We start from the raw sequence: 24,735 nt of genomic DNA, 5'->3' as shown, positions 1-24,735 counted from the left end.
GAAATCAGAAGTTACAAATCACTGATAATACAGAAAAAATAGATGAATCTCACAGATATACTGAGCAAAAGAAGCTAGACAGAAGAGTACTTACTACAGTGTTAGAAATAAAATCAGTGTGTTTGGGGACAACACTGGTAGAAATGTTCTATACAGTCATGTGCCACACAATATGGTCAACAATGGACCATATATATGATGGTGGTCCCATAAGATTATAATACCATATTTTTATGGCACATTTTCTATGTTTAGATGCACAAATACTTGTTACTGTGTCACAACTGCCTACAGGTTTGTACATGTTTGCAGCCTAGCAACATGAGACTATACCATACAGCTTAGGTGTGTAGTACGCTACACCACCTAGGTTTGTGTAAATATACTCTATGATGTTCATAAAGGGATAAAATCACCTAATGATGCAATTCTCAGAATGTACCCTCATTGTGAAGTGACCCATGACTGTATATTGATTGGGATGGTGATTATACAGATGAGACATTTGTCAAAAATCACTGAACTCTACAGTCAAAATCTGTATATTTTATTGTCCCTACATTTGATTTCAATTAAGATGATTTAGAGAAAAAGTGACAGCAAAATATTGATAAACCCAAATGTTTATCAACAGGATACTGCTTAAATAAATTATGATCCATACAATAAATCCTATGCAGCTGTGGTGAAGCAGGAGGAGGGATGCCAGTTATTGCTATGGAAAGATATATAGTTAAGTGAAAAAGGCAAGACACAGATCATTGTGCATAGTATGTTATCTTTTGTGTAAAAAAAGAGTAACTATATTCACCTTGGCTTGTATATGCAAAAAGAAACTACACAAACAACGGTACACAAACAGCGGTAGTTAACTTTAGAAGGCAGTGAACCTGGGCAGAGGGGAAGGTGGCTTTTCACTATATACCTGTTTGACCTACTTAAGAAATGAAAAAATTACCTAGGTTCCAGGAAAGGGGTAACTGTTCTAACTCCCTATACCACATTCCCAGTCATTCCAAATTATATCTAAAATGTGAACAAAGCTATAAAACAGACCTAATTCCATACTCTGCAGCCATGAAAAACATTGAGGCAGATCCTAGGGTATGGTTAAGAGTACAGGCCATAGGCCAGGCGTGGTGGCTCAGGCCTGTAATCCCAGGACTTTGGGAGGCTGAGGCGGGCAGATCAACTGAGGTCAGGAGTTCAAGACCAGCCTGGCCAACGTGGCAAAACCCAAGGGGAACATCACACACCGGGGCCTGTCATGGAGTGGGGAGAGGGGGCAGGGATAGCATTAGGAGATATACCTAATGTAAATGAGGAGTTAAGAGTTGCAGCACACCAACATGGCACATGTATACATATGTAACAAACCTGCACGTTGTGCACATGTACTCTAGAACTTAAAAGTATAATAAAAAAAGAAAAAAATACAAAAATTAGCCGGGCATGGTGGCAGGTGCCTGTAATCCCGGCTACTCGGGAGGCTGAGGCAGGGAGAATTGCTTGAACCCGAGAGGTGGAGGTTGCAGTGAGCCAAGATCACACCATTGCACTCCAGCCTGGGTGATGGAGCAAGACTGTCTCAAAAAAAAAAAAAAAGAGTAGAGTACAGGTTATAGGGTCACAGTGCTCGAGTTCAAACCTCACCTGTGTCACCTAACTTTATGACTGTGAAAGCTCCTCCTCTGCTCCTGTTTTCTCATCTCTAAAACGGGTTTTTGGGAAGCTAAAAGAGAAATTACATGTAAAGCACTTAGAATAATAAGCACCCAATAAATACTATGACAACTACTAGGGCAACTCAACTAATAGAATACTATGACTCTATTTCTGTATATATTTGTACATATTTGTATATATAAGTATATACATGTTTGTACATATAAGTATATGTACAGAAGATGTAGTATTCAAATTATTGGGATTGAAATAGTTTAGCCTAGCCTAACTTTAATGTGTTCAGAACACTTACGTTCGCCTACAGTTGGGCAAAATCATCTAACATGAAGCCTAACTTATAATAAAGTGTTGAATATTTCATGTAATTTATTGAATACCATACTGAAAGTGAAAAACAGAATGGTTGTATGGGTACTAACATGTCACTTTCACACCATGGTAAAGTCAAAAAATTTTAAGTCAAGCCATAGTAGTCAGGGACAGTCTGTAAATTGCTTCAATGCCATCCCTCATCTTAAAACATGTCAGTGGTTTTCTATTATCTTTTGGATCTAATCTAAACTACCTACCTGACCTTGCATGTCCTGGCTCCCGCCTAGCTCTCTGGCCATTCTTGTCCTTCATTCACTACAGACACAGCTTCTTTCAGTCCCACTGATGTGCCAAACTCTTGCTTGACTTCAAATGCTGCTGGAATGCTCTTTTCTGTATTCTTTCCAAATCAGGTTCATGACCACCAGCTCAATTAAAAATTATCTTCTCACAGAGGCTTTCCCAGATCACTCTTATTAAATTAAATCTTTCCTGATTTTTCTTTCTCGTTTGTTTTCTTCATAAAAGTGCCACGATTTAAAATTATTTCATCTGTCTGTTTTTGTTTTGACTCCTCTAGAATGGTAGCTTCAAGAAGGCAGTATCATGGGATTTTTTTGTTTTGTTTGTTTGTTTTGAGACAGGGTCTTGCTGTCACCTAGGCTGGAGTGCAGTGGTGCTATCTCGGCTCACTGCAGCCTCGATGTCCTGGCCTCAAGCCATTCTCCCACCGCAGCCTCCTGAGTGGCTGGGACTACAGGCTCATGCCACCATGCTCGTCTAATTTTCGTATTTTTTGTAGAGATGGGGTTTCACCATGTTGCCTAGGCTGGTCTCAAACTCCTGAGCTCAAGTCATCTGTCCACCTTGGCTTACCAAATGCTGGGATTACAGGTGTCAGCCACTGCACCCAGCTTTGTTTTGTTTTTAAGACAGAATCTCACTCTGTCACCCACGCTGGGGTTCCATGTTTATTTTTATACACCACCAAGGCCTACTACTACACAGAACTTAACAAATATTTGTTGGGTTAATAAAATGTTATCTCATTTACAAGATGGGTCCTAAAGTAATATTCTCATTTATGGTGACAGTTTCTAAAAACATATATAGGCCAGTGCTGTGGCTCACACCTGTAATCCCAGCACTTTGGGAGGCCGAGGTGGGCAGATCACTTGAGGTCAGGTGTTTGAGACCAGCCTACCCAACATGGTGAAACCCTATCTCATAAAAATTAGCCAGATGTGGTGGGAGGCACCTGTAGTGCCAGCTACTCCAGAGGCTGAGGCAGGAGAATCGCTTGAACCCAGGAGGCAGAGGTTGCAGTGAGCCAAGATAATGCTACTGCACTCCAGCCTGGGTGACAAAGCAAGACTCCATCTTAAAATAAATAAATAAATACGCATATAAAGTTTTAAAATAGGGCTGGGCGTGGTGGCTCATGCCTGTAATCCCAGCGCTTTGGGAGGCCAAGGTAGGTGGATCACCAGAGGTCAGGAGTTCAAGACCCGCCTGGCCAACATGGCGAAACACCATCTCTACTAAAAACAGAAAAATTAGCCAGGCGTGGTGGCATGCACCTGTAATCTCAGCTATTCAGGAGGCTGAAGCATGAGAATTGCCTGAATCTGGGAGGCGGAGGTTGCAGTAAGCCGAGATCATGCCATTGCACAGCATCCTGGGTGACAAGAGCAAAACTCCGTCTCAAAAAAAGAAAAAAAAGTTTAAAAATATCACAATGTGGCCGGGCGCAGTGGCTCAAGCCTGTAATCCCAGCACTTTGGGAGGCCAAGACGGGTGGATCGCGAGGTCAGGAGATCGAGACCATCCTGGCTAACACGGTGAAACCCCGTCTCTACTAAAAAATACAAAAAACTAGCCGGGCGAGGTGGCAGGCGCCTGTGGTTTCAGCTGCTCGGGAGGCTGAGACAGGAGAATGGCGTAAACCCGGGAGGCGGAGCTTGCAGTGAGCTGAGATCCGGCCACTGCACTCCAGCCTGGGTGACAGAGCAGGACTCCGTCTCAAAAAAAAAAAAAAAATCACAATGTTACTTCAAGTCACTCTTTTGACAAATGGTTATCTATGTACAAGTCAATGGCTTCCAAATTTTCACTTGTAATACCCAGTAAGAAAATAATTTTACACTGCAATCCAGTAAACACCATATACGTGAGACATTATAGGCCAGGCACAGTGGCTCATGCCTGTAATCCCAACACTTTGGGAGGCCAAGGCGGGTGGATCACTTGAGCCCAGAGTTTGAAACCAGCCTGGGAAACATGATGAAACTCCATCTCTACAAAAAAATACAAAAAAAATTAGCTGGGTGTGGTAATATATGCCTGTAGTCCCAGCTACCCGGGAGGCTGAGGGGGGAGGACTGCTTGAACCTAGGAGGCAGAGGTTGCAGTAAGCCAAGATGGCACCATTGCACTCAAGCCTGAACAGAGCCAGATTGTCTCCAAAAAGAAAAAAAAAAAGACATTATATATAACTGAACAAAGTTTCACAAAATTTTACTCTTGATAAGAGAGATGCACTTTGATATTTTCTATTCAATGTCATAAGATATTATAATCATTTTTATGTGATTTTTCTAAACTACTAAATAGTGGAAAGATAATGACACGCACTACTTTCATTCATGATTTCAACAACTTCCGAATGCACTGATTCAAACAATGCAAAATTAATCTGCTAGGGAAAGATAATTCAATTATATTACCAATTCTAAACTACCATATTCAAACTCCAGTATTACACTCTAACCAGTCATCAATCAAAAAAAATGGTAACCTACAGACACAGGACACTTAGATTAGCAACCCCTTGCTAAAGGAGGGGCCCCAAAGTGACATCAGAGTGGAAAGAGAAGGATGAACACCAATGTAAGTCTTCCCTCTCTCATCTAATAGCAACCCAATTCTTGAAGACTCATAAGCCAAAAACTTTGGTGTTATCGTTGACTCCTTTTTCTTTCATTCCCCAAATCTGGCGCACCATTAAATCCTATTGGCTCTTCCATCACAACACATCCAAAATCTGACACTTGTTCTGGTCCAACCCACTATCTCTTGCCTAATTCTAAAACAGCCTCCTAACTGGGCTCCTCAATTCTGCCCTTGTCCTCTTGAGAAGGTGAAGCCAGCTGGACTTCCTGGGTTGAGTGGGGACTTGGAGAACTTTTCTGTGTCTAGCTAGAGGATTGTAAACGTGTAAACGGACCAATCAGAGCTCTGTGTCTAGCTAAAGCATTGTAAATGTACCAATCAGCACTCTGTAAAAACACACCAATCAACACTGTGTCTAGCTAAAGAATTGTAAATGCACCAATCAGCACTGTGTAAAAAATGAACCAATCAGCAGTCTACAAAATGGACCAATCAGCAGGATGTGGGTGGGGACAAATAAGGGAATAAAAGCTGGCCACCCCAGCCAGCAGCAGCAACCTGCTCAGGTCCCCTTACATACTATGGAAGCTTTGTTCTTTCACTCTTCACAATAAATCTTGCTGGTGCTCACTCTTTGGGTCCGTGCCACCTTTAAGAGGTGTAACAACTCACGGTGAAGGTCGGTGGCTTCATTCTTAAAGTCAGCGAGACCAAGAACCCACCAGAAGGAACCAACTCCAGACACACTCTTCCTTCAGTCTTTCACAACAACGTAGTCAGCATGATCCCATTAAGCCATTAAGTCACATCATGTCACTCTTCTGCTCCAGTGATTTCCCATCTCAGAATAAAAGCGAAAGTCCTTCCTAAAAGGAAGTTGCATGTGATCTGCCCTCCCCTGATCATTCTGATCTCATCTGCAACTATCCAACCATTGTGGCCTCCCTCACTGTTCCTCAAACACACCAGACATCCTCCCATCTTAAGGCCTTTGAACTTGTTTCCTCTGCCAGGAATGCTCTTCGTACAGATATCCTCATAGCTAGCTCCCTCACTTTGCTCCTGGCTTTTACTTAGTCATCTTCATAAAGTTATCTCGCCACCACTGCTAAAATTTCAAACCCTCCTCCTCACACCATACACATTCCACAGTCCTCCTCCCTGTATTATTTTTCTTTTCTTTTTTTTTTTTGTGATGGAGTCTCGCTGTATCACCAGGCTACAGTGCAGTGCCACAATCTCGGCTCACTGCAACCTCCATCTTCTGGGTTCAAGTGATTCTCCTGCTTCAGCCTCCCGAGTAGATAGGACTACAGGCACATGCCACCACGCCCAGCTAATTTTTGTATTTTTAGTAGAGATGGGGTTTCACCATGTTGGCCAGGATGCTCTGGATCCAGACCTCATGATCCACCCGCCTCAGCCCCCCAAAGTACTGGGATTACAGGTGTGAGCCACCGTGTCCAGCCCTCTGTATTATTTTTCTTCTTAGTGCTCACCACTACCTAACGTAGTATATATTTTAGTTATTTATTCTTATTATCTGCCTCCTGTGCCATGTAATCTCCATGAGGGCATAGCTGTTCATTCACTGCTAAATCCCCAGCACCTAGAACAGTGTCTGGAACATAGTAAAGGCTTAATAAACAAGTGAATGAATGAGTAGGCTTGAAATGAACAAGAAAACAGAATAGTTTAAATAAAAATAGCTAATTACGCTGAGTGCAGTGGCTCACACCTGTAATCTCAGCACTTTGGGAGGCCCAGGCAGGAGGATCCCTTGAGCCCAGGAGTTCCAGACCACACTGGGCAACATAGTGGGACCCCAATTCTACAAAAAATTTTAAAAATTAGCCAGGTGCGGTGGTGCACACCTTTTCCTAACTATTCGGGAGGTTGAAATGGAAGGATCACTTGACCCCAGGAGACTGAGGCTGCAGGGAGCCGCACTCCAGCCTGGGTGAAAGTAAGACCTTGTCTCAAAAAACAAAACAAACAAAAAAAAACTGCAGGTAAAGATCTGCAGCTCAAGCTCCAAGGGAAACTTTGGCACATTAGTGATGTCTCTGGCTATATCAGCATGTGGTTGAGACAGGTTAGTTACTTCTGGAATCTTCACAGAGAAAAAAAAAAAAAAAGAAACAGGTAGCAACTATTACTTGAGACTGAATTAATGCTGTCTGTAAGGGCTGAGTGTTCCCTCCAAGCTCACCATCTATTCTGAATCAATCAAGAAAAAAAATGGGGAGAAATAAAACCACAAATGAAAAACATGATTTTCTTTTTTTTTCTCTTTTTTTTTGAGACAGAGTCTCGCTCTCTCACCCAGGTTGGAGTCCAGCAGCACCATCTCAACTTACTGCAGCCTCCGCCTCCCAGGTTCAAGCGATTCTCCTACCTCAGCCTCGCAAGTAGCTGGGATCACAGGTGCCACCACACCTGGCTTTATTTTGTATCTTTAGCAGAGATGAGGTTTCACCATGTTGGCCAGACTGGTCTCGAACTCCTGACCTCAGGTGATCTGCCCGCCTCTGCCTCCAAAAGTGCTGGGATTACAGGCATAAGTCACTACGCCCAGCCAAAAACCTTGATTTTCTACCCATTATAAACCATGCTTTAGCATGAAACTTATTATGAAGCAAATACCAGAAGTCATAGCCAAGGCTAGAATTTTGAAGTAATGCTATGCGGACAAGAGAAATCAAGAGATCTGCCAAATCTGCTACTAACTGATTGTATGACCAGGGTCTCTCTGAACCTATTACTCGTACCTCTGTTAAAATAAAAATCACCACTATCCAAGTCACCCTCGACTAGTTGTTCTGAAGATGAAATAATGGGAAAGCCCCCCCCCTTTTTTTTTTTGGAGTCTCACTCTGTCGCCCCGACTGGAGTGCAATGGCGCGATCTTGGCTCACTGCAACCTCTGCCTCCCTGGTTCAAGTGATTCTCCTGCCTCAGCCTCGCGAGTAGCTGGGACTACAGAGTCTCAGGCTGGAGTGCAGTGGGGTGCAGTGGCGTGATCTCAGATCTCAGCTCACTGAAAGCTCCGCCTCCCGGGTTCCCGCCATTCTCCTGCCTCAGCCTCCCAAGTAGCTGGGACTACAGGCGCCCACCATCACTCCCGGCTAATATTTTGTATTTTTAGTAGAGAAGGGGTTTCACCGTGTTAGCCAGGATGGTCTCGATCTCCTGATCTCGTGATCCGCCCGTCTCGACCTCACAAAGTGCTGGGATTACAGGCGAGACCCACAGCACCCCGCCGGAAAGCACTTTGAAAGGATAAAATGCCATACACCATACAAATACAAGAAGTTACTAAATTCTGAGTTTGTTAAGTTATTGTTCACTATTAAGATTAAAAATAATGTTCTTTGGGGGAAACTTTTACATTTTGAAAGTTTTTAGAATTAAAAGTCAGGATGCAGAGATTTCTCTTTTAGGCCCCAAATTAATCGAAAAAATATTTCACTAGTATATTTGCTTCAGAGAAATAGAAGTGAACTTTCACAAGTCATTAATCTATTGCTCAAAATAAAATGATCTCACACACACACGGGCACACACACAATCAAAGCTTCAAACCAATCTTTAGTGGCTGCGTATCACTAGTTGCCTGGGGTTGGGAGAGAATGGCTGCAAAGGGAAAGGAAGCTTTTTAGAGTGATGGAAATGGTTTATGTCTTAACATGGATGAATACATTTTTCAAAACTCAGCAAAATGTACATTTTAGATAGGCACAATTTACATATGTACATTACACCTCAATAAAGTTAGTTTAAATTTGTAAAAGTCTATCCTGTTTCCTTAATTAAAAAAAAAAATGAGTTGCACCATGGTCTCAAAGATAATTTTTAAAATGAGATCTAATGCAACAGTCTTGAAGATTAAAAACAGGCTTGAATATTTAAGAAAAATGACAAAACATGAGTCAATGACAAAAAAAAAAAAGTTGATTTATGAATTTCTGGCCTCAAGGTCAACTCAGATTAGGGGGAAAAAAAACAATGGAGGCATAATCAAGATGCGGGAGCGTGCGGAGAGAAATCTCAGCTTCTACTCTAGAAGACAAAAACCAAAAACGGTATTACTTCAGAAGGCACACTGGAAAAGCACAGCTGTGGGTGCACTTCAGACCTAGGTTCAACGGATCTAGGCCGTTAACTGCATGGCCTTGAGAGTTCTCAACCTGTGAGCCTCAGTTTCCCTTTCTGTAAAATAAAGATAATGATGGCTTAGAGTTTAGCTGAGCACACAGCAAGTGCCCGACACATAAGTAATACATGATATTACATAAGGCATCAGAACTCGGAGCTGACTGGAAATGCATGCAAACTAAAGCCTTCCCCATAATCCCACCCCAGTTGCCCTCTGAGGGTCGTGATCCCTTTCGTACGCCTTATCGCCCCCAGCCAAGCCTCCCTTCCTTCCCACATACCCTCCACACAGCCTTTTCACCCCTCGCCCCAGCAGCTCCAGAGGCCTCCCACCTCCCAGGCCCCACCTCGTTGAGGAAGCGGGTGACATCGTAGACTCGCCCATGGATCACAAGCCACAGTTCCTTCAAGGAGTTGCGCTTTGCCACCTCCTCCAATCGGTAATAGGTGACTGAGGTCTCGACTTCCTGCCCTTTCCCATCGCTACCGCTAGCTTCCGCAGTCTCCATTGAACCGGACATACCGCCTCTCCACCGCTAACTGAGATTCCGCGACTACTTTCCTGGAGAGCCCGCTCTCAGCCTTCCTCGGCTTCCGTAACCAGGGCCCATAAGCCCTTGAGACGGTTCCTAGCAACAGCCAATCACACTTCCGAATAGTGCCTGGTTCGTTTTCTTTTCACCAATGAAACGAGTGACTCAGTTAGAAGTCCCGCCCACTCCTCGCCAGATCCTCCAGGCGAAAGTCTGGTTCGAGGTCGAACTAACCAATTAAGGTCGTTCAGCCCCTCCAACCTCGCCAATCAGATACCGCGATTTTTGGACTGGCGCCGAAAAGAGGTGTGCAGACAGCTGTCACCTCAGGAGAGGTTCCCCTTCGTTCAGCCTGTGGGCCTTTAGGGTCTCCAGTGTTCCGCTTCCCTTCCCATCGCTGTGGCTTTCTCCTGAGTCTCAGGAAGCTCGTTTCCCCTACACTACCGGCACAGCTTGTATCCCAACCCTGATTTTACATCTTTGCTGCCTCCAGGTCGTGATCTGGCCAATCCCGTCTCTCCTCAGTTTCCCCATCAGTAAAATGGGCTTGATAAGCTCTCTCTTACAAATGGATTGGCCTTTTTTTTTCTTTTTCTTTTTTTTTTTTTTTGAGACAGGGTCTCGCTCTGTCACCCAGGCTGGAGTGCAGTGGTGCGATCTTGGCTCACTGCAACCTCCGCCTCCCAGGTTCAAGCGACTCTCCTGTCTCAGCCTCCCGAGTAGCTGGAATTACAGGCATGCGCCACCACGCCCGGCTAATTTTTGTATTTTTACTAGAGACGGGGTTTCACCATGTTGGGCAGGCTGGTCTTGAACTCCTGACCTCAGGTGATCCGCCCGCCTAGGCCTCCCAAAGGGCTGGGATTACAGGCGTGAGCCACCGCGCCTGGCCCGGTTTGCCTATTTTAATGAGAGTGCCTGTAAAGCGCTTGGCCCATAGTAATCGCTAAACACGGTAGCCAATTAGAAAGGCAATTGCTGTCCCGAGTCCTTGGGACAGCAATTGGGGGTAGAGTGTGCCAAGTATCCCATGTTTCTACCACCATTCAGAATCCGATTTTCAAACGAATTCTGTGATGATCAGGATCAATCTGCACTATTTTAGTCTCTACGTGATCTAAAATAGAATTGAACTTAACTGCTCTCCAATAGCGGTCCTGGCACTTTGGAATTCCAAGTTTGGTTAAGGTGCAGTGTTGTGAGCCACTTTTTAACTGCCATTATAACTGACAGATTGCTCTTCCTATAATGTCATTTTTATCTTGTCACTCTCGCAGTCTACCATTCAGGGGTGTCCACAATCCGTTCGCAACCTCTTTCACTAACATTTAATATTTTCCACCATTCCCTTTATAAGCCTGTTGCACCAGCCCTGACTCCAAAACCTGCTGGTTTAAAACCACATCTGTGGTCATTCCAGGTCCACCAAGTTAATTTCAGATCGCGTATAGATGAAAATAGTGCAGACTGATCCTGATCATCACAGAATTCGTTCGAAAATCGGATTCTGAATGGTGGTAGAAACATGGGATACTCCACGCTCTACCCGCAGTTGCTGTCCCAAGGACTCCTCTTCCTTTCAATGCCTACTGGCTTTTCAAGTTCCTCTTCGGTTTCTTCTATTTTCTAACTTCTTCTCCTACCGTTCTGAGCTCCAGTGGTTCCATTCCTTTGTAGTACCTAAGAAAGCATATTACTATTTTGGGAAACCTGCTACATCTATAAATTTTAACTTTACAGAATTTACTTCCCTAGTTAGACTGACACGATAAGAGCAATCTCACAAGATTCTTAGGATCCTCCATAAACTCCAGATTCAAATATTTACATTTATTCCAGACATTTACTATTTACTGTTACAAGTCTTAGGATAGGCATTGGGAGTAGAGAGATAACATAAGAAACAAAATCTCTGAAAGAAATAAAAACATTTACAGGCTGAATGCGGCAGCTCAAGTCCCGTAATTCCAGCACTTTGGGAGGCCAAGGTGGACAGATCGCTTAAACCCAGGAGTTCAAGACCACTTTGGGCAACTAGTGAGGCTCTTGTCTCTTCAAAAATACAAAAATTATCTAGGCATGGTGGCACACAATTATAATCCCAGATATTTGAGAGGCTGAGATCTGAGGATGGCTTGAGTCTGGGAAGTCGAGGCTGCAGTGAGGTGTGATCACACCACTGCACTCCAGCCTAGATGACAGAGCGAAACCCTGTCTCAAAAAAGATAAATAAATAAAAATAAAAAATTACAAAGTCTAGCACTTAAGTAATATATACATGTAACATTTTATTTGAAATTTTTTTTTAGAATTTCTAACAAGTAAGTTACAAGAATAACACAATGAATGACCGTATACTTTTAGCTTAGGTTTACCAATTGTTAACATTTTTCAATATTTGATTTTTTTTCCATGTATATTTTGATCGTTGTTGTTAATAGTGCAGAACTATTTCAGACATCATCCACCCTTTACAGCCAAATAATTCTACATGTATCTTCTAAAAATAAGAACATATTGTTACATAACTGCAGTATGATTTTCAAATTCAGAGAATTTAACATTCACACAAAACTATTCTCTAACATACTCTCCATATTATCTTCCATTATTGCATTCTTGTCCTTTGTAGAATTTTAGTGTGTCTGTATGATCCAAGATCCGGTTGGGGATCATGTATTGCACTTATCTAAGTCTCTTGAGTCTCCTTTAACCTGGAACATTTCCTTAACTTTGCTTTTGCTTTCATGACATTGACATTTTTAAATAGTATAACCTCAAATTGAATTTTACACTGAAAAATTATTGTGACCTAAATGTTTTGGTTATAAGTTTATATTCACAATTTATAGCACATGTTAGCCGGAAAGTCTGGCTTGGAATACCTGTCCCTACCACTCACATACTTGGTGACCTTGGGCAGGTTTCTTTGCCTCTTTTTTTCCATGCGAATATCCACTACCCACTTGTTCCGACACCATCTGATGAAAACACAATTCCACCTTCAATTGTTTTCCTGTCTCTGTCGAAAATTGATTGATCATTTAAGTGTGGTTCTCTTTCTGAACTTTCTATTCTGTTCCAACGACTTATTTGTTTATCTTTATGCCAGTTCCACAGTCTTGATTACTGTAACTTTGTAGTAAGGCATTGAATCAGGTAATAGGAGTCTTAAGGCTTTGCTCTTAACTTTTGAAAATTATTTTTGCTATTCTACATTATTTGTATTTCCACGGACTTTTTTTTTTTTCACTCTCGTCACCCAGATTGGAGTGCAATGGTACAGTCTCAGCTCACTGCAACCTATACCTCCCAGGTTCAAAAGATTCTCCTGTCTCAGCCTCCGGAGTAGCTGGGATTACAGGCCCCCACCACCACACTCAGCTAATTTTTGTATATTTAATGGAGAGGGGATTTCACCATGTTGGCCAGGCTGGTCTCAAACTCCTGTCCTCAGGTGATCCACCCACCTCAGCCTCCTAAAGTGCTGGGATTACAGGCATGAGCCACTGTGCCCGGCCCCACATACTATTTAAAATCAGCTTATTGACCAAGTGATCAAATTAAAACATCTCCACAATAAATTGTGTTGACAGCACCTGGTGTGATGTGATGAAAAGGGCATGTTGCCACTGTGGCATTCTTCCACAAAACCCATAACCATAGTTCAAGCATGGGAAAAACATCAGGTAAACCCAAACTGAGGGACATTCTACATAATGCCTGACCAGTACTCCTCAAAACTGTCAAGCTCATTAAAAAAAAAAAAAAAAAAGGAAAGACTGAGAAATTGTCGCAGACTCAAGTAAACTAAGGAGACGTGACAATTAAATGCAGTGTAGTATCCTGGACTGGATCCTAGAACAGAAAAAGGGCACTAGGAAAAAACTAGCGAAATCCAAATAAAACAGTAAGGTGCCAGTGTTGACTTCTTACTTTTGACAAACATATTATGGTAATGTAAAATGTTATCATTACGGGAAATTGAGTGAGTATACAGAAACTCACTGTATTATTTCTGCAACTTTTCTATAAATCTAAAATTATTACAAAAATAAAGGTTATTATTTTTTACTAGGCACTGTGTCTCATGCCTGTAATCCCAGCACTTTTGAGGCTGAGGCACAAGGATTGCTTGAGCTCTGGAGTTCAAGACCAACCTGGACAACATAGCAAGACCTCATCTCTTTTTTTTTTTTTTTTTTTTTTGAGACAGAGTCTTGCTCTGTCACCCAGGCTGGAGCTCAGTGGTGTGATCTCGGCTCACTACAACCTCCACCTTCCGGGTTCAAGCAATTCTCCTGACTCAGCCTCCCGAGTAACTGGGATTACAGACACCCACCACCATTCCCAGCTAATTTCTTTGTATTTTTAATAGAGACAGGGCTTCACTGTGTTGGCCAGGCTGGTCTGGAACTCTTGATCTCAAGCGATCCACCTACCTCGGCCTCCCAAAGTGCTGGGATTACAAATGTGAGATACCGCGCCTAGCCTGCAAGACCTCATCTCTTTAAAAAATGTAAAAATTAACTGTGCATGATGGTGGGCGCCTATGGTCCCAGCTCCTTGGGAGGCTGAGGCAGAAGGATTGCTTGAACCAAGGAGTTGCAGGCTACAGTGAGCTATGATTGTGCCACTGCACTCCAGCCTGGGTGGCAGAGTGAGACCCTATTTCTAAAAAAAAATCAGCTTCTTAATTTTTGCAAAAGGGCTTATAGATGAATTTACAGAAAAAAGACATCTTAAAAACCTTACGTTTCATAAACCATTTACTTCAATTTTTTTAAATTTGTAGTTTTCAATGTAGACATCTTCAGTTTCTTTTGTTAAATCTATTTCTAAATATTTTGTTTTTTAATGCCCCTATAAATGAAATTACTTCATTTTCCAATTCTTTGCTGCCAGTCTAGATAAATATAATTGATTTTGTACATTGACTTAGTATCCTATACCTTGCCAAATTCACTTATAGTTCCTGTAATTATTTTGTGAATTTCTTAGAATTATCTATGTAATAATTATGTCAACTGCGAATAGGCACAGCTTTGCTTCCACCTTTCTTCCCGATCTGTATGCCGCTTTTTTCCTTGCGTTATTGCACTGGCTAGGACTTTCAGTACAGTGTTGAACAGAAATGGTGAAGTGAGCATCCCTGTCTTGTTCCTAATCTTAGGAGGAAAGCATTCTGTCTTTCACAATTAAATATAATTTTTCAGTAGATGCCTTTTATCAGCTTGAGGATCTTGAGGATCTAGTTTCCTGAGTTTGTTTTATTTTTATTTTGTTTTTATTAAGAAAGGGTGTTGAATCCTGTTGAATATTTTTTTCTCTCTTTTTTTTTTTTTTTTTTTTTGTTGTTGTTGTTATTGTTGTTGAGACAGGATTTTGCTCTGTGGCCCAGGCTGAAGTGCAGTGGCATGATCATGGCTCACTGCAGTCTCGACCTCCTGGGCTCGTAAGCAATCCTTCCACCTCAACATCCCAAGTAGCTGAGACCACAGGCTGACACCACCACACCCGGCTAATTTTTGTATTTTTTGTAGAGACACGGTTTTGCCATGTCGCCCAGGCTGGTCTAAAACTCCTGAGCTCATGTGATACACCCACCTCAGCCTCCCAAAGTGCTAGGATTATAGGCATGAGCCACTGTGCCTGGCCTGTTGAATATGTTTTATACATCTATCAGAATGATCATATTCTTTTTCTCCTTTATTTTGTTAATATGGTGAACTACACTGAGTGGTTTTCAAAAACTTAACCATCTGGCTGCACATGGTGGCTCACACCTGTAATCCCAACACTTTGGGAGGCTGAAGTGGGCGGATCATGAGGTCAGGAGATCAAGACCATCCTGACTAACACGGTGAAACCCCGTCTCTACTAAAAATACAAAAAATTAGCCAGGCATGGTGGCATGCACCTGTAGTCCCAGCTACTTGGGAGGCTGAGGCAGGAGAATTGCTTGAACCTGAGAGGCGGAGGTTGCAGTGAGCCGAGATCATGCCATTGCACTCCAGCCTGGGTGACAGAGCAAGACTCCTGTGGGGAAAAGAGAGATCAGACTGTTACTGTGTCTATATAGAAAGAAGTAGACGTAAGAGACTCCATTTTGTTCTGTGTTTGAGATGCTGTTAATCTGTGACCCTACCCCCAACACTGTCCTTGCAAGAGACATGTGCTGTGGTGACTCAAGGTTTAACAAATTTGGGCTGTGCACGGTGTGCTTTGTTAAACAAGTGCCTGAAGGCAGTATGCTTGTGAAAAGTCATCACCATTCTCTTAATCTCAAATACCCAGGGACACATACACTGCGGAAGGTCTCAGGGACCTCTGCCTAGGAAAGCTAGGTATTGTCCAAGGTTTCTCCCCACGTGATAGTCTGAAATATGGCCTCGTGGGAAGGGAAAGACCTGATCATCCCCCAGCCTGACACCCATGAAGGGTCTGTGCTGAGGAGGTTTAGTAATAGAGGAAAGAAGGCCTCTTGGCAGTTGAGATAGAGAAAAGCATCTGTCTCCTGCCCGTCCCTGGGCAATGGAACGTCTCAACGTAAAACCCGATTATATGTTCTGCTTATTGAGATGGGAGAAAACCGCCTTAGGGCTGAAGGTGAGAGTGCTAGCAGCAGTACTGCTTTTTATGCACTAAAAAGGTATATGGAGATGTTTGCATGTGCATATCAAGCAAGGCACAGCACTTTTCCTTAAACTTCTTCATGTCAGAGATCTTTATTCATATGTCTTACTGCTGACCTTCTCCCTCTGATGATCCTATTATCCTGCCACTTCCCTTTTCTAAGATGGTAAAGATAATGATCAATAAATACTGAGGGAACTCAGAGACCGGTGCTGGCGTGGGTCCTCTGAATGCTGAGCGCCGGTCCTCTGGGCCCACTTTTTCTTTCTGTATACTTTGTCTCTGTGTCTCATTTCTTTTCTCAAGTCTCTCGTTCCACCTAACCGCCCACAGGTTTGGAGGGGTAGGCCACTCCTTCAACTCCATCTCAAAAAAAAAAAAAAAAACTTAACTGTCTTTGCATTCCTGAGATAAATCCCACTTTGGTTATGATGCTAATCTCGTTTATTGAATTCACTTTGCTAATATTTTAAAAGGATCTTTGCATTTCTATTCATGAAGAGTATTGGTCTGTAATTTTCTCTTCTTGAAGGTCTTTGATAGATTTTTTTCAAGCTCTTTGACAAAAATTTACTGGGTAGCTACAGTAAAGCATTACGGCGACATGAGAATTAAACAAAATTCTTAGCACACTGCCTATCACAGAGAGTCACCAGTAAATGCTGGCTATTTTGGGGGCTATTGCTTCTAGATGCTGAAAAATGAAACCCAGTTCTTAAGGAAAATTACAAGGAAGATGGCACTTACCATATAAAACAATTTTAACATGAACATTTTACTATTGCTGTTTTTACAAGTTAGAAAATCCTCTCCCCAGGCTGGATGATAATCAGTGTGTATTCTGTAATTTATCTCAGATAACACTACCTTAGCATGTGAGACACTGCTCCACTGCACTAGAGTTGTTATTTTTATTTATTTTATTTAATTAATTTATTTATTTTTTGAGACGGGATCTTGTTCTGTCCCCTAGGCTGGAGTGCAGTGGCGCGATCTCGGCTCACTGCAAGCTCTGCCTCCTGGGTTCATGCCATTCTGCCTCAGCCTCCCAAGTAGCTGGGACTACAGGCGCCCACCACTATGACTGGCCAATTTTTTTTGTATTTTTAGTAGAGATGGGATTTCACCATGTTAGCCAGGATGGTCTCGATCTTCTGACCTCGTGATCCGTCCTCCTCAGCCTCCCAAAGTGCTAGGATTACAGGCATGAGCCACCGTGCCTGGCCTGGAGTTGTTATTTACCTTGCAAGCTCATTTTACTGCTTTTGTATAAACAGGAAATGGCCAAGGCAAACACTGTGCATGCTCTTTGAGAACAGAGCAAGAAGCAAGGTTGCTGTCCCAGTTTCTGCAGTCATCAGGCATGCCCTGTGTTCTCATACCCTTTTGAGGTGGCAGCGGAGAGGAATGTTCCCTTTTCCTCTTCCAGGAATGAAATACAATGAGATGGCCTTCCAATCTGTTCTTGCCCTTCTCAAGATATTATGTTCCCTGGCAACCTACTCTTTGCCCCTGCCAGAGGGAAGACAAACTTCTAAAGCTGTCACACTCCAACACTCTTTCCCTTCCCAGGGCCAGGCCTGAGTCATCCAGTGTTTGGGAGGCTTCAGGAAAGTTAGGCTTCCTTGCAAAGTTAGGAACCTATATCCTCCAGGGGATAGCCTCAGAGGGTGTTTGGTTGTCAGCACTCTGGTGTAGATCCCACCCCCAAGTCAACCAGATCTTCCTGGCCAGTTAGGTGGCCTCTTCTGGAGTTTCACCCAAGAACATCTTGTCGTCAGTCTTATACCAGTGAGGCCCAACCCCCACCAGCCCAGCCCAGCTTCTACGAGTGAAAAAAACTATAGGCTGATGCAAACAGCCATTGGCAAGGATGCTTTCCACCCTGGGTTGGTTTTCCTGGCTTCAGAACATTCACTGTTCTTCCTTCCAGTGTTTGCTACTTTATTTTTAATAGGTAATAAATACAATTCACTTGTATTTTGTTTATCCCTTCCACAGCCCTTCCCTTTTTATACAAAGCATAGCTTATTATATTTTATTGTTTTATTTGTTGCTTTATTCACTTAAAATTTTTCTTCAAGCTCATTCAATATATTTATTTATTTATTCATTTATTTATGTATTTATTTACTGAGACAGAGTCTCACCCCATCACCCAGTCTGGAGTGCAGTGGCACGATCTTGGCTCACTGCAACCTCCACCTCCCACGTTCAAGTGATTCTTCTGCCTCAGCCTCCCAAGTAGCAGAGATTACAGACACAAGTCACCATGCCCGGCTGATTTTTGTAATTTTAGTAGAGATGGGATTTCACCATGTTGGCCAGGCTGATCTCTAACTCCTTGCCTCAAGTGATCTGCCTGCCTTGGCCTCTCAAAGTGCTGGGATTACAGGCTCAATATCATTTTATTAGTTTATTATTTTAATTTATTATTATATATATTTTTGAGACAGAGTCTCTGTCACTAAGGTTGAATGCAGTCTCAGCTCACTGCAACCTTGGCCTCCCAGGTTCAAACAATTCTCCTGCCCCAGCCTCCCAAGTAGCTGGGATTACAGGCACACTCCACCACGCCCACCTAATTTTTGTATTTTTAGTATAGGTGGCATTTCACCGTGTTGGCCAGGATGGTCTCAAACTCCTGACCTCACCATGTTGGCCAGCCTAGGTGACAGAGCAAAATTCCGACTAAAAAAAAAAAAAAAAACTCACAAATATTCCTAGCAGCATTATTCATAATATCCACAAAGTGGAAACAATCTAAATGTCCATCAATTAATGCATGGATAAATAAAATATGGTTGTATCCTTAAAATGGAATAGTAGGTCGGGCGCAGTGGCTCACGCCTGTAATCCCAGCACTTTGGGAGGCCAAGGCAGGCGGATCACGAGGTCAGGAGATTGAGATCATCCTGGCTAACATGGTGAAACCCCGTCTCTACTAAAAATACCAAAAATTAGCCCATCTCTACTAAAAATGCAAAAAATTAGCCAGGCAGGGTGGCGGGCGCCTGTAGTCCCAGCTACTCGGGAGGCTGAGGCAGGAGAAAGGCGTGAACTTGGGAGGCAGAGCTTGCAGCGAGCCGAGATCACGCCACTGCACTCCAGCCTGGGCGACAGAGCGAGACTCTGTCTCAAAAAAAAAAAAAAAAAGCAAAAAAAAAAACCATGAAATAGTATTCAGCAACAAAAATACATGCTAAAACATGGTGAAAACATCATGCTAAGTGAAATAAGCCAGTCACAAAAGATCACATTCTATATGATTTATAGGAAATTTCTAAAACAGGCACATCTCTAGAAAAAGAAAGTAGATTTAGTGGTTGCCTAGGACTGAGAGAGTTGGGGAGAAATGGGGAGTGACTGCTAATGGGTAAGAGTTTTCTTTTGGGAAAGATGAATATGTTCTAAAATTAAATTGAATCTCATAAATATGCATAATTATTATGTATCAAAATGATAAAATAAAATTAAGTTAAATTGTAATGATGATTGCACAACCCTGTGACTATACTAAAAAATATTCAATTTTATAAGATAAAGGGTGAATTGTATAGTATGTGAGTTATATCTCAATAAAGCTGTTAAAATCACAAACGAAACCTAGATACAGTGTTAGAAGTCTGTATTCGATGTTACAGAAAAGTCATGAAGAGGAGGAAGGAGAGTGATTTAAAAATATTGAAAGGCTGCAATCCCTGTCAGGTGCAGAGCCACTGAGTAAATGGATGTGAAAAGACTTTAAAATTATGAAACTCTTTATAATATAAGGGATTCTTTTTACTTTTTTTATTCTTCTTGTTTTTTTTTCCTTTTAGACGTGGTCTTGCTCTGTCGCCCAGGCTGGAGTGCAATGCCAAGATCTCAGCTCACTGCAACCTCTGCCTCCCAGGTTCAAGCGATTCTCCAGCCTTAGCCTCCCGAGTCACTGGGACTACAGGTGTGCCCCACCATGCCCAGCTAATTTTTGCTTTTTAGTAGAGACGGAATTTCACCACGTTGGCCAGGATGGTCTCAATCTCTTGACCTCATGATCCACCTGCTTCAGCCTCCCAAGTGCTGGGATTACAGGCGTGAGCCACCGCGCCCGGCTCTTTTTTTTTTTTTTTTTTTTTTTTTTGAGACAGGGTCTCAGTCTCTTGCCCTGGAGTGCATTGGCATGGTCATAGCTCACTGGAACCTCAAACTTCTGGGTTCAAGTTATTCTCCTGCCTCAGCCTCCCAAGTAGCTAGGTCTACAGGCATGTGCCACCATGCCCGGCTAATTTCTTTTATTTTTAGTAGAGACAGAGTCTCCCTATGTTGCCCAGGCTGGTCTAAAACTTCTAGGCTCAAGCAATCCTCCTGCCTCGGCCTTCCAAAGTGCTGGGATTACAGGCATGAGACACAGCGCCTGGCCAGATTCTTTTTGTTAAAGACAATCTAGCACATAGATTAGATGACTGTCACTGTTTTTACTACAGTCTGTTGGGCAAAGGCCACTTTGATAAGTCATAATCTTTCTACAAACACAAAGTTTCCTGTAGGTTGGTTTTGTCCTCCAAATGCACCAGTTGTCTTTGGCCAATGGCCTTTTTCTAGTCTGTTGAGGATGAGTAGCAAGAAAGCTCCACGGTGATTAAATTAACTTTTACTGTTTATTTTATTTTATTTTATTTTGTTTTATTTTTGAAACAGAGTCTTACACTGTCGCCCAGGCTAGTGTGCAATGGCTCAGTCTTGGTTCACTGCAACCTCTGCCTCCTAGCCTCAAGCGGATCTCTATCCTCCCTCAGCCTCCCAAGTAACTGGAACTACAGGCACATGCCACCACGCCTGGCTAACTTTTGTATTTTTAGCAGAGGACCAGGTTTCACCATGTTGGCCAGGCTGGTCTCTAACTCCTGACCTCAGCCTCCCAAAGTCCTGGGATTACAGGCATGAGCCACCACGCCTGATCATTTACTGTCTTTAAAAAATCACTTTATTAAGATACCATTTTTTGGCCAGGCATGGTCGCTCACGTCTGTAATCCCAGGACTTTGGGAAGCCAAGGTGGGTGAATCACCTGAGATTAGGAGTTCAAGATCAGCCTGACCAACATGGTGAAACCCAGTCTCTACTAAATACAAAAAATTAGGCCGAGTGCGGTCACTCACACCTGTAATCCCAACACTTTGGGAGGCCGAGGCGGGTGGATCACAAGGTCAGGAGTTCGAGACCAGCCTGGCCAATAGAGTGACACCCCGTCTCTACTAAAAGTACAAAAGTTAACTGGGCGTGTTGGCACATACCTGTAAACCCAGCTACTTGGGAGGCTGAGACAGGAAAATCACTTGAACTCAGGAGGTGGAGGTTGCAGTGAGCGAGATTGTGCCACTGCACTCTAGTCTGGGCAACAGAGTGAGACTCCACCTCAGAAATCAATCAATCAATCAATCAATCAATCAAACTCCACAGCTGGCCAAAATTACCCTTAAAACTAGGGGTAAGGTGTAGTGTTAAAAGTTGGAGGCAGGCCGGGCGCAGTGGCCCATGCCTATAATCCCAGCACTTTGGGAGGCTAAGGCGGGCAGATCACCTGAGGTTGGGAATTCGAGGTCAGTCTGACCAACATGGTGAAACCCCGTCTCTACTAAAAATACAAAATTAGCCGAGTGTGGTGGGGCATGCCTGTAATCCCAACTACTCAGGAGGCTGAGGCAGGAAAATCGCTGGAACCCGGGAGGCGGAGGTTGCGGTGAGCCAAGATCGCGCCATTGCTCTCCAGCCTGGGCAACAAGAGCGAAACTCTGGCTCAAAAAAAAAAAAAAAAAATCTGGAGGCAGTATGTTGTACTGCCACCAGGCTTTTAGAGATGTTTACTGCAAGCCCTTTAAGGCAATGGATCCTTCAAGCCAGTCACACAGGCTTTGGATGCACTATGTCAAGCAGAACCTGCATCAGATCCTCATAGAAAAGGGAAAATAAGCTAGGACCTCCCCTTTCGTTCTTTCTCCTCTCCCTTTAAATAAAACAAGGAGCTGGGCGTAGTGGCTCATGCCTGTAATCCCAGAACTTTGGGAGGCCAAGGCAGGAAGATCGCCTGAGCTCAGGAGTTTGAGACCAATCTGGGCAACACGGAGAGATCCCACCTCTTCAAACATTTTTAAAATTAGCTGAATGCGGTGGCACACGCCAGTGGGCCCAGCTCCTTCGGGAACTGTGGCAGGAGGATTGCTTGAGCCCAAGAGATTGTGGCTGCAGTGAGCCATGTTCACAACACTGCACTCCAGCCTGGGCAACAGAGCAAGACTTTGTCTCCAAAGAAAAAAGCAAAAAACAAAACAAGGGTTTGTGAACACTGGTCTTGAGTGCACAGAGCGCCTACCTTCCTTTACCAGGAACAAAACACTGAGTGGTCTTTGTAACCCCGGCCTCCCAAAGTTCTGGGATTACAGGCGTGAGCCACGGTGCCTGACTGTAACAGTCTACACATCTAACCTTTTGCACTGTCAGATCCAAAGGGAAAAAACCTCATGAGTTGTGATGAGTTGTTTGGGGAAGTGGCATGGGCAGACCACTCACTGTAGAGGGCCCAGCATATCACAGAGGACTGAAGGGGCCAAGACAAGGGAGAGGTTGGGCGGAAATGTGTTACACACCAATCCCCCAACTCTGGTGAGTCTGTGCCTTTTCTGATACCACCAGCAGAAAGTCACAGTCCTTTCCTTGCAAATAATGTTTTAGAAATGTCCTGGCTGGTATGGTGGCTCACCCCAGTAATCCCAGCACTTTGGGAGGCTGAGGTAGGAGGATCACTTGAGGCCAGGAGTTCTAGACCAGCCTGGGCAACATGATAAGACCCCCGTCTCTACCAAAAAAAAATTCAAAAATTAGCCAGGCATGGTGGCAGTTGCCTATGGTCCCAGCTACTCAGGAGGCTGAGGCAGGAGGATTGCTTGAGATCACTTGAACCCAGGAGGTTGAGGCTGCAGTGAGCTGTGTTCATGCCTCTGCACTCCAACCTGAGCAACACAGCAAGACTCTGTCTCAAAAAAAAAAAAAAGGAAAAGAAAAAGAAAAAGCAATTAACTTCTAGAGCTCACTCCCACCCCCAATCCACTTGAGCATCTTGTGTTTCGAGTCAAGGTTGTAGCAGGCCCCGCGCCACTCTGGAGCACAGATCCGGTGCAGCCTTTTGAGAGGCATCTTCAGTGCTTCCATACCGCTGAAGCCCATGCCCATGGAGCACATACCATTAGTGAGCACGATGGCACCTGCAGGTCTGCGCAACAGCTTCATAGCCTTTTGTTTGAAGTGCTGCCATAATGACGTTCACATAATTGTAACGCCGATGATTCAGATATGGCCTTGTCTCCTTTCCAACGCACACAACTTGTGTTTTTCCTTTTAGGTTCCAGGGAGGGCTAGAAACATCCCCCTCTTCCCTCCTGAGGAAGAAAGTAAGCTTCGCAGTCTTTTCAGGATTTCTGAGGTTCACCTTATTCTCTAGTGTCCGTGTTTTATACTTTGTCACTGGGAGAAAAGGTTGGAAACAAAAGGGAATGAAATCCACCTCCACTTTCTTCTTAACAGAAAAACAACTTTGGGATTAGTTTATTTTGCCGCCACTGTCAACGTGCAGAGTTTTAGAAAATCATAGAAAATGTGAAGCCTTGTTTCCTTTTTCTCACTCTCTCCCTCCCACCCTCCTCCAAAAAAAATACAATTTTGCTGTATTTTCCTCTTGGAAAATGCCAACCAGGCCTCAAGGTAGGAGGACCAAACCGAATCGGTCATGTCGCTCCTTTTCTTCCATTTCTTTCAAATTTCCATGACACCAGCTTAAGAGAGAAGGCCTGGGTGGTGGATAAAAATGCAATATTCAAGCAGCTATCAAGGGGTGTTGGGATGGTGAGCCACGCTGGGGCGTCAGGGGCAGCCCTCCATCACTTGAGTATGGTGGAGGCCCCCGGGGCTCTGGTCAAGGTGGGCACAGCTCCTTCAGAAAGTGAGGACACCTGCCCCCTTACGCTGAGCCTGAAATCAGCGGCTGTCACTAGCCAGCATATGTGTCTCCAAAATGGCTTAATTTCTTTTTCTTTTTATTTATTTATTTTTTGAGATGGAGTTTTGCTCTCGTTGCCCAGGCTGGAGTACAATGGCACGATCTCGGCTCACCGCAACCTCTGCCTTCTGGGTTCAAGCAATTCTCCTGCCTCAGCCTCCTGAGTAGCTGGGATTACAGGTATGTACCACCGTGCCCAGGTTTCACCATGTTGGTCAGGCTGGTCTTGAATTCTTGGGTGATCCGCCTACCTCAGCCTCCCAAAGTGCTTTGATGACAGGTATGAGCCACCACACCCGGCTTCAGGATGGCTTAATTTCTATATGTCAAGCACAGGCCTGTCTTGGAGGATTTTCCCTCTGCTGGAATGGTCTCCTCAACCCCTGCTTCACATACAGACCTTATTCCAATGTCAGTTTAAATGTCATTGCCCTCCTAAGATCATGGCTCACCACTTCCTCCTAAGTGGTTACCCAGTGCCTCTCT

At 43.6% G+C, this 24,735-nt stretch overlaps 1 protein-coding gene across 1 annotated transcript in view; it reads right to left on the bottom strand.

The window, feature by feature from the left end:
• The window catches only part of LOC117087974 (cytochrome b5 type B), a 43,558-nt gene extending 33,811 nt beyond the window's left edge, over positions 1–9,747 (bottom strand). Inside the window, exon 1 of the mRNA XM_033218829.1 lies at positions 9,396–9,747. Within this exon, the coding sequence (XP_033074720.1) occupies positions 9,396–9,569 (174 nt within the window). The 5' untranslated portion in view covers positions 9,570–9,747. The remainder of the gene's footprint in view (positions 1–9,395) is intronic.
• Positions 9,748–24,735: the final 14,988 nt, after the last annotated feature.

The sequence above is a fragment of the Trachypithecus francoisi genome, unplaced genomic scaffold, assembly GCF_009764315.1.
Source record: "Trachypithecus francoisi isolate TF-2019V2 unplaced genomic scaffold, Tfra_2.0 Lachesis_group10, whole genome shotgun sequence".
NCBI lineage: Eukaryota > Metazoa > Chordata > Mammalia > Primates > Cercopithecidae > Trachypithecus > Trachypithecus francoisi.
This window is presented reverse-complemented; position numbering and strand designations above follow the sequence as displayed.